The sequence below is a fragment of the Mytilus californianus genome, unplaced genomic scaffold, assembly GCF_021869535.1.
Source record: "Mytilus californianus isolate M0D057914Y unplaced genomic scaffold, xbMytCali1.0.p SCAF_5, whole genome shotgun sequence".
In the NCBI taxonomy this organism is placed as follows: Eukaryota; Metazoa; Mollusca; class Bivalvia; order Mytilida; family Mytilidae; genus Mytilus; species Mytilus californianus.
In genome coordinates, this window is record NW_026262701.1 from 14,409,077 (window position 1) to 14,419,850 (window position 10,774).

Genomic DNA, 10,774 nt, shown 5'->3' on the forward strand with positions numbered 1-10,774 from the left:
GTTTAAAGAAAGGTAGTAAGAACTTAATAACATGTTTAGTCGAACATCTAGAGGACCCGTGTATTTTTCGTTATTTATAAGTATTTGTGTGAAGTGTGGGTATACAATATTAAGACGGGATATTTCAATCGTGCTTTTTTTTATGTTAATACCGAAAAAAGACAAGGAAATACTTGTTGTTTATAAAACCTCCTCTTCCGTGGAGTATATGATGGGACTACTGTAACTTCAGAAATTTGTGCATAGACTTAGCTTTGTGACCGAACACTTATTAACTATTAGTACCAATTGGGTCGAAACCTCTGGTGGGGGACTGCAAGTCCCCTCAGGACTCACCAGCTCAGTTGCCGGTTCTTCGATACTGGCATGAAAATACGAATATTTTTCTATTTAAATTAGCTGTTACAAAAGTTCGAAATCATTTAAATTAAGTAATGTATCTCCCTATTTCATAGTTCTAATTCTTTGTACGGGTGTGGCTTTACTTTTGGTCTTTTTGGTTTGTCTGCTCTTTTCCATAGATTTTCGATTTTCAAATATTTAAGCCTTGTGCATCACTGAATAGACATTTGTTGTCGAAGTGCGCATCTGGTCAATACAAATGATACCGTTAATGATATATTTTGCAATTTCAGGAAATGCAGAATACAAAACATTATATGAAAATTGATATACGAGTTTGTTTTTTGGAACCGTTTCCGTTGAATTTTCGCAAATTATAAAGAAATCGCAAAAATTTATAAATGTACAGTTTATATGTATGAGTATGAGGTTTGGATTTTTACATCATTCAAGTTGAAGGCGTTAAACTAAGTCATTGGAATTTCAATCCTCACCTGTTAATCACGAAATAAAGACAGGTAAAATGTTCTTAAATACTGAAAGCAATATGATGGTTCATTACCTGCTGATTTGACCGCAAACTGTCCTTTATTTTTTTTTATCATTAGCTGTACCTCATATAAGATTTCATCTGAAAGCAATGTGATAAGAAGACATGGTCATGTGCAATTTCGAGAACAAAATCTAGTATTTCAACGCAGAAAAAACAAAAATGAATTTTCGTCTCGCTTTATTGATATTTTAATTTGTGTATTTAAATAGATTTGATCACTCGTCATCTTTTAATGTTTTGTTATTTTGCTAATAATAATCACAAAAATCGTGTTATGTCCTTAAAAATAAAAATTGTTAAATGCCTTTAAAAAGTAGGACGTTTAAGGCCTTGGGGTACTTAAATTCTATTGGATAAAGCTCGTATATATTTCAACAGTTTTGATAATCACATCACAGTCGACAGATTGATAACCGTAAGTAGTAAGTAAGACTATGTTACTTTTAAATTTAATGGCTTTGAAATACGTATTTTCTTTTCCTCATAATAGTATTTTTTTAGAAGTTTATAGAAACAGTTAATATGATTTTTATAGGATCATTATATTATACTATAAGTCGAAAATTTTAAAAATATTTTGCAAAATAAAATATCCTTGTTTTTGCAACGAGTGGTAGTTAATTAGTAACTGAGAGTAATATTCGATGTAAGCTGATGCCAGATTAGATCATTACTGAAAAATTTCAGAAAAAAATGTTTCAGCATTCGTAGAGGATGAAAAAATAGAAACTACGTTTGCATTGGGACTTTTTGATGAATTTTCCAATTTGTTAGTAAGTGAAATTTGTTTACCCTGAATGTTGTTTTCACTAAATAAAATCGGTTTAGCATGAGAATTTTTGGGATACAGGATATTATTTCTTTTTTCAATTCCATTTTATAACACATTTCTTGAATTAAGTACTTGTTGCTTACATATGCCTGTTATTACTGATATCATTTCTAAGATTGAAAAAAAGTAAGAAAGAAAATAATCTAGAAGGAAATGAAGAACCATTTTGTTTGTCATTAATGAAGACATGGACACATTCTCTCATTAGGTAAGGGTTAAATCAGGTAGGGACGGTATAGATAGAACAAAATGTATTATTATTTAAAGAAAACATTGTCCAAATGGAATACAAATGAGAATGGAAACGGGGAATGTGTCAAAAAGACAACAACCCGACCAAAGACCAGAAAACAGCCGAAGGCCACCAATTGGTCTTCAACACAGCGAAAAAATCCCGTGGTCCAAATGGAAGCAGTTATTGTTGCAAATATGTGGTAATGTTGCTATGCAATTTATTAAGTTTTATTGCTACAGCTGTAGATATTTTGCAATAACAGAAATATTTAATGTGTCTTTAATCATTACAGCTCCTCGATACTGGTATGCATTGCGTAAACATGCTGGCCATATTGACAACGATCCTCATAGTTTCATCTGCATATGCTGGTAACTTAAATGAAATAGAAAGCACATACTTTTTGCAAATTATTATTATCATTTTCAGGATCGTAAACAACAACGTCTTTTTAAAATGTACGATACTTTTGCATAATGAATATTAAACGTATTATCTATAATTTCATTATATCTTTTTGTAGTAAATGTAAAATATTATGGAAAATACTCAAAACAGGTTTTATCCTTAAATAAACTCATAAAACAACAATCGTATTAAAGATACACCGGTATTGTCAAGCTATCTCAAACATGTTTGTTTAATTTTTTAAACAATTTTTGAGGACCAATCAGTTATCAAAGCTTAATTAGTTTTTTTTAAATTATTCAGTACAATGGCCAGCAGGGAGCTATACACTAGTCAAATCGAAAGCAGGATGTCCCTCTGGGTGGCATGAAGGATGGAGAAAACAAGATAATGAAGACAAAAACAATAGTAACGAAATTACAAATGGACATCATTTCTACGGTATTAGTTATTAAACTTATGCACTCCAGATTATTTTCGAATTAAATTCAGATCATTGTATCAGTGTTTAAAAACAAGATACTTATAATTAAAAACCATTCAATCAGTATAACTTTAAATATAACTCCGTAATTACCCGATTACTGCAACATTTTTACATGTTTGATTTATGTCTAACAAAACAATGTGTTTGACTAACAGGTACCTTTGGATCGAACATGGAATTTTATTATTGTACCAAAGACCAACAAACAATATCCGGAACTCAAGGTTGGCCAAGTGGAGATTACTGTATTCTAAGACAAGGAATATCCTGTCCACCAGGTATATATTAAACCTTAAGAATACTCAGTAAAAGTTGATAAAAATAAAAATACTTTTAATTTGTATGTGCAACATTTTAATGTTATATTTTGATTGCAAATTATCAATAAGACACCAAAGATCGAAAAATGATAAAGTATAATTTATAATTAATTAAGATCAACAATTGCAGCTATTTCAAGGTAGGAAGACCTAGATTTGTTGTTGACTTATTTTCAATGTCTTTTTCTTTTGAATATCCAAAACATTCTATGTAATTGAATTAAAAAATGTGAATACCGATAAAGATAAATTTTGTGAAACATGTTCTTATTTGACTCAGTCATAAAAAAATCGAAAAATCGAAAATATGACATGCAGTCAATGAATTTTCGAGGACCTATTATTACAGATAATTAAAAGTGCTGATTATTTTCATTAATTTTTATTTTTCATGACATAATAACAGTATGATAACACTGTTAATGTTATCTAAGATCAAAAAGACCAGTTGCATGTAAGAAAGTTGGAAGATTATGTGTGGAAATTACTTTTATTAGGTTTTCAGACAGGAAGTATTTATTGGGATGACGAAGATAAGAATAATAGCAACGACAAGGACGGTGTACTACCTAGTGGAACCTATGACAAAGATACTCTCATAAACTACTGTTGCAGGTATTATATTTTGAAAATTAAATAAATCTGATTGGGTAAAAATGTAAATTAACGTGCAATATGACGGTTGTTTTTCATTCGTTCTGTTAGTTGATAATGTTTGATTTTGTCAGTTTTTATGGACTTATCCTTTTTTTGAATTTACCTTGGAGTTCGGTATTTTTTTAAATACTTTTTCAACTTTACATGAAAGCGATAAATCAATATAACCAGGGCGGAAAACTTGTAAGAATACCAGCATACGACACTTAATATGCGGAAAGCGCTAAATATTCAAGTCTTTTATATCGACAGAGTCTATCCATTTTGTGAATAAAACCAATAGAGATTACCAAACACAAAAGAATCATATGTTTCAAAATAAAGATAAGGTAACAGCTGCGAAGTCTCACGAGAGGAAGAAAGGGATGTTTAATTATTTTACATGTGTCATTATGAAATTCTTATATCTGCAAAGTTTTATATAATCATTATGACCTATTCCATTATTTACAGATCTGATGGACCATACAGCACTAAGATTCTTCTTCCAACTGGTACACCATTCTATTTATTACGCTTTACATCATCACCATGCCAACAGGTAAAGGGGATGGTTGTTAGACAGGAGACCGTCAAATCAGATGACGAGGATAATAACAACAAAAACAGTAACAGTGGAAGTCACCCACTAAATGGTGGAAACAGAAACAACAAGCTCTTCTACTGCTATTATTACTGATTTATATCACTGAACATAGTATAACATTTTTTAGAATTTAGTCTTTATTTACTTCTAGTTTATCTATTTAGAGTATTTCTTTTTTTATTTTCATTGCATTTAGATTGAACACTCTGGACTGTGTCTTCCTGTATTTTGTTTAAATTTTTTGTTATTTACTACAAGGCAGTTCACTGGTCTTATTCGGTTTTCGGAATTTACGTTGACATGGACTGTTGAGGCTTCGGACGCATATAATTTATTAAATGTTCTTTTTAATTTTCAATAATGAGAAACAAATAAACATGATTAAGTTGCAAAAGAATAACCTTAACATTCAAGGTTGAATAAGCAGTCTGCCGATAAAAATCAGTCAAAATGTACATATTTGATTATTCTCAATTTTAAATTTTCCAACATTGACATCTCGGCGATACATTGGGCAAGATATATATACTAGTATATAAAAAGTAAATAAACGTTAGTAAAATGACAACCCGTTTGCACGTAAAACTAAGGCAAAAGAGGGACGAAAGATACCAGAGGGACAGTCAAACTCATATATCGAAAACAAACTGACAACGCCATGGCCAAAAATAAAAAGACAAACAGACAAATAATAGTACAGATGACACAACATTGACATCTGAATAATGTACAATAAATAATGTACAATAAATGTTATCATAATCTTATCAACCATTTCCCCTATAAAAACGTTTATGGTATCTGTACTTTAAACAAAAAAGCTTAAGAACCAAGTATCTGTTTTTGTAGCAAATGTCCAGATGTTCTTTTAAAGTTTTGCGGTCGCTATTTCCATATTATGGAATATATGTATCGCATACTACCATGATTATTTTCAGTTCCATGTCGTGATCCATGACTTAAACCGGATGCCACAAATGACTGGATGCTAATATTAAATGCAAAACGAGATTGGTGCTAGTACTGAGACATATTAATTTATCTAGGTTTTTGTAAGGTTAATGTTTCCAAACTTTACGTTTTGTATTGTATTTTATTTTCTGTTGGCTATCTTTTTGTCATTTAGTAATTTTGTGTTCTATCTGTTTTTATGACTTTTGGAGACTTATTTTTACTTGGTATCTTTGACTTATTTTAAGTACAACAACGATTGCGTTTTATAATGTTTTACATAGTTCATTCTGTTTGAAAATGATACAAGAATAATTTATATTGATTTTTACATAAATGATATTCTTATGAAATAAAAATGCTGTTATTAATTTTTTGTGTCTAGACTATGATAGAATAATATATAAATTAACGTAGTTCACTCTAGGTACCGTACCAAATATCAATAAAGTTTTTCCCTCCTAAGTTCTGATTTACATAACATTAATATAATCCAAAATAAAAACAGATTATTCGAAGTAATGCCTCTTGTTATACTTTGGCATTGCACACTGGCATGTTTTTCCAAGACTGTTTATGTACGCCAAATCCGTTGTTTATGCATTTATTGATACATTCTGGGACGTAATGTTTTATCCTGTAGTTATTAATTGACTTTAACAATAGTATTTATTTATTGCAAGTTCTCTTAGATTTGTACCTTTTGTCTTTTGTTTTTATTGTTAGTTGGTTTTGTGTTTTGAACCAATATGTTGTGTTAAGCCATTCACAGTTTGTTCTTTTTTTGTGATGCTATACAAGTGTCTGATGTTTAGGAAATGAATACGCTCTAAAAAACGTGTCAACCCAGCAACATTCTGCATGTGCCTGTTTGAAGTAGGAAGCATTTGATTAATTGGCTGTCGTTTGTATCTGTTATATATATATATGTTTTGTAAAATTGTCTTAAAACAAATCAGGCTGTCGGTTTTCTCGTTTGAATTAGATTTTGTCATGTTGAAGCCTTTCATATCCTTAAACTTCACTTCAAAGATGATGTCCTCTCACTACGTTATTCCAAGTTTAGATACTTTGTTAATCGCACCTATCCAATCGAACGTTATGATATAAAGGATACTACAGATACAAATAAGTCTACCTCATATATTGACTTACATCAGACAGTTGTCTATGAAAGTCGATTGAGAACAAAACTTCCGACAAGAGATGATTTCAGCTTTCCAATTGTTACCTTTCAATTTCTATGTAACAACATTCCAGCAGCGCCTGCATACGGAGTATATATCTCCCAGTTGATACGATATTCCAGGGCCACGACTTGCGTTTTCTATCATGATTTCCGTGATAGAGGGTTGCTGCTCACAAGGAAGCAATTGAATTAAGAGTTTTTAGTAGTGAAATTGAAATCATCTCTTTGTAAATTTTTACGGACGCCATCACGACTTGGTTGACCGTCATGGAATATTTGTTTCACAGATGACGACGGATATGATATCGGATATGTTCCTTATGTTGTAACTACAATACCCTCCCTTTTCACGAATGTGACTTACCGAATTAAACTATTTACCGGACTTGTAATAACATAAGCAACACGACGGGTGCCACATGTGGAGCAGGATCTGCTTACCCTTACGGAGCACTTGAGATCACCCCAAATTTTTGGTTGGGTTCGTGTTGCTTAGTCTTTGGTTTTCTATGTTGTGTCATCTGTACTATTATTTGTCTGTTTGTCTTTTTATTTTTGGCCATGGCATTGTCAGTTTGTTTTCGATCTATGAGTTTGACTGTCCCTCTGCTATCTTTCGTCCCTCTTTTATATGTTCCAATTGTCGTTACCACAATCCTGTCCTCCTTTTCCCAAATTGTCGTTGTCAGTTAATTTTCAACTCATGAGTTTGAATGTTTCTTTGGTATCTGTTGCCTCTCATTATAGGTGACTATATCATGATAAGGATTTTAGTTCATTAATCAAGCCGCACAGTTACCTATATATGCTTACAGTCACGTCATCTGTCCTCAGGTGATACTTGTTGCATTGGCAGTTATTTTCACATCTCTTTATTTTTTATCAACAGAAAATTGTTAGTCTAGTAATATCTAAAAATAAACCTTACCTTGAAAATAAACTTTGAGAGCGGCAAATCAGTAAACATTTCTTTTTAATATTTGATTACTCTGCCTTTAAAAGAAAGAAGAAAAAAAACAAAAGTAAGTCGAAGAAAAAAGTAAAATAACAAAAATACCGAACACCAAGGAATATTCCTAACTTGGTACAGGCATTTCCTTACGTAGCAAATGATGGATTAAACCTGGTTTTTTTCGCTAGCTAAACCTCTCACTTATATGACAGGCGCATACAATTGCATTATATGGACAACAATGTGTGAGAAAAACAAACATACATAATAGTTAAAAAATGTCAAAAAATAGGGGTACAGAAGACAGAAACATCCTTGGCAAAATAATTGATTGATTGATTGCTTGATTGGTGTTTAACGCCACTTTCAGTCCTACTGGCTATATCGGTCAGCTGTTATTGTTTGAAAAAGCCGGAGTGCCCGGAGAGAACAACTGACCTTTGACAGAACGCACATACCACGTACGTGGTTGAAACTCACAACCTCAGTGTTAACAGGCTAGTGATATAATTGTTGAATTACTTAAACCAATCCGCCACCGTGGCCCATTCCTCGGCAAAAGAAACAAACGGACAAAAAAAAAAACAAAAAAAAAAAACAAAACAAAAAACAATTAAGGCAGTTCACAAAACAATTTACAGAAAATTAAAATGAAGTAAAACGAACCTTTCAAAAATGTGGGATTATCTGAGGCTTCACCAAATGATGAGCAGTTCCTTTTACAAAAGTGGCACCAACTTATTGCCCTTAGCAAGAATCATGTCCGTATATCATTTACATTTGATGATGTTATGAAAAGGTAAATCAGATAGAAATTGTAGCTACGACTCAAAAAAATGTCATCTTTGAACGTTTTTGATTCGAGCGTGACTGATGAGTCTTTTGTAGATGAAACGCGCTTCTGGTGTACAAAATTGTAATCCTGGTATCTATGATAAGTTTATGCAGAATTATTCCATAATTATCATTACGTCTGTAAATTTAAGACGATATTATTTTTACTGGACAGTTAATAACCTTTCCTTCAATGCCTGCTCTGTGGCTCCTTCTGTCACTGAAATTATGGTTTGAAACTGAGGCCCAGAATATTGTATTACAACATAGAAAAATATATAATCCATATGCAGATGCAGCTGGGGGTTTTGAAACTTGAAAACTGAAATTCCACAATTATGTAAATTAAAGTCAACTTAATTGTCTTAAGGATGTATTCTTCTGACGTTTCAGTCTCGTTGAAATCTCGTTCTGGAATTATTTCCAAAACATGTGATACAAGTGAAAAATAGCAATGAATTTAATAAATATCATAATCAAACTGAACTTTGTGAAAAAATTGTGTATTTACAATAAGTAGTTTCTGAGTAATAAACTTTTTTAAAAATTTTATTACCAATCAAGTCACTCTTTTTAGCCAATTTTTTGAGAAAATGGGTGAGAGGTACAAGAAATGATTTTACCAGAAACTTGTACATCCCATATCACTTTTTTCTTTTCAAATTTCTAAGATATGTATTTTTTCAATCATTTATAACAAAGAAGTTGAAATAATATGCATTTTGTTCTTAAAAAAGAGAAAAATCATGAATTTACAAAATTGACAGCATGGTAAATTTGACACGAAAAAGCATCAAAATATGATAAAACTTTCTTATATTAACACCTACCTATAGTTTTTTTTAAGTTTAATTTATTCAGATTGGTCCACTTCATCTTTATTGAAAGTATGAAAAAAAGTTTAATTGTAGAACTGTGATTTTTTTCACGATAATAGCCTAAAAATAGGCAAAAACTGGTGAAAAATGGGATAATCATCAAAATTGGGTACTTTCAAAGGGCCGTAGCAAAAAAAAAGAAGTGCACCACCATATGATTTTTTCTTCACCAATTACTTTTTTACAGTCATATAAACCCAAAAATCAGGTTAAGAAAAAAAGTTTAATTCTAGAAATTTTTGGCTCCTCAGAGGTGAACATCCTTAATACTTATATCTTTAACAACCTTTACTATCCATTTCAAGATGTACATAGAATATGAAACAGCTAAATCAGGGACAGGCAACAGTTGTTTATCGAATTTTAAAACAATTAAGAATATAAAAATCTAAGTGTATTCATGTTATGCATTACCGAAATTCGAAGGGATGTGCACACCATAGAAATTTCGTCTACATAAGACTCATCAGTGACGCTCAGATCAAAATAGTTATAAAGCCAAACAAGTACAAAGTTGAAGAGCATTGAGGACCCAAAATTCCAAAATGTTGTGCCAAATACGGCTAAGGTAATCTATCCTGGGATAAGAAAATCCTTAGGTTTTCGAAAAATTCAAAGTTTTGTAACAGGAAGTTTATAAAAATGACCATATAATTGATATTCATGTCAACACAGAAGTGCTGACTACTGGGCTGGTGATACCCTCGGGGAGGAAACGTCCACCAGCAGTGGCATCGACCCATATTTGTTTTTCATACCTATTTAATAATTACATGTTCTTACATGATAATTTTTTCTGTTTTTGTAGATATTCTAAGTCCAAATGTTTTTTGATGGACATTTAATAATTTTTGTTTATTCAATAAAATAAAACTTTGCTGCATATATACTTGTGAGCTATTCCTTTAAACAAGTGTTTGACTTGATAACTATTTGATGTTCGGTTTAGTTTGGCTAAGTAGAACATATAATTAAAGTCAGCATTTGTGTAAGATGAGAAGAAGTAACCAGTCAGTATCTGTATATGTTGAATAAAGGTAACCAAAATCAGTATCTGTTTATAATTTAATTGATGGAATTAAAACATTAGGAATCCATCAAGTCAGAAAATGATAATTCATCAATGACTAAAACATCTTAAAAAAGGACAATACTTCATTAGATTAAAGACAGACAAGCCCAGAGAGCAGATTTCAATAAAATGGACCAAAAAATATCCAAAATTGAACATATTTTATTGAGGGGACCACAGTTAAACAATGGTTACCATAGAGTAACAAGCGGTAACCCAAGAAACTCTATGTGAAGCTATCATCAAAGTTATCAGATGCAACCCAAAGAGCGGATCTCAATTAAATGATAAAAGGTTTCCCTAAATATGCAAGTTTCAAAATTGTCACAAGAGGCAACTCAATTGAGCATGTTTCAATAAATTAACAAGAGGCAGCCCAACAGACCAGACTTCAATATAGGGACATGGGTAACCCAAGGTACCAGATTTAAATAAAGTGACTGGAAGTTACATAAGGGACTAAATTTTAGCCACAAAA

At 31.5% G+C, this 10,774-nt stretch overlaps 1 protein-coding gene across 3 annotated transcripts; it reads left to right on the forward strand.

The window, feature by feature from the left end:
• The first annotated feature begins 1,247 nt into the window (after positions 1–1,247).
• LOC127702281 (uncharacterized) lies at positions 1,248–5,824 on the forward strand. 3 transcript variants are annotated; one of them, XM_052206414.1, is made up of 6 exons: positions 1,248–1,310; positions 2,255–2,333; positions 2,674–2,811; positions 3,013–3,135; positions 3,675–3,792; positions 4,288–5,824. In XM_052206414.1, the coding sequence occupies exons 2-6, from the start codon at positions 2,270–2,272 to the stop codon at positions 4,511–4,513; spliced, it is 669 nt and encodes a 222-aa protein (XP_052062374.1). In that variant the 5' UTR covers positions 1,248–1,310; positions 2,255–2,269; the 3' UTR covers positions 4,514–5,824. The 3 variants fall into 3 exon arrangements, with proteins under 3 accessions (XP_052062374.1, XP_052062373.1, XP_052062375.1); XM_052206413.1 differs by having other exon boundaries at positions 1,298–1,317; XM_052206415.1 differs by having other exon boundaries at positions 1,298–1,314.
• The last annotated feature ends 4,950 nt before the right edge of the window (positions 5,825–10,774 follow it).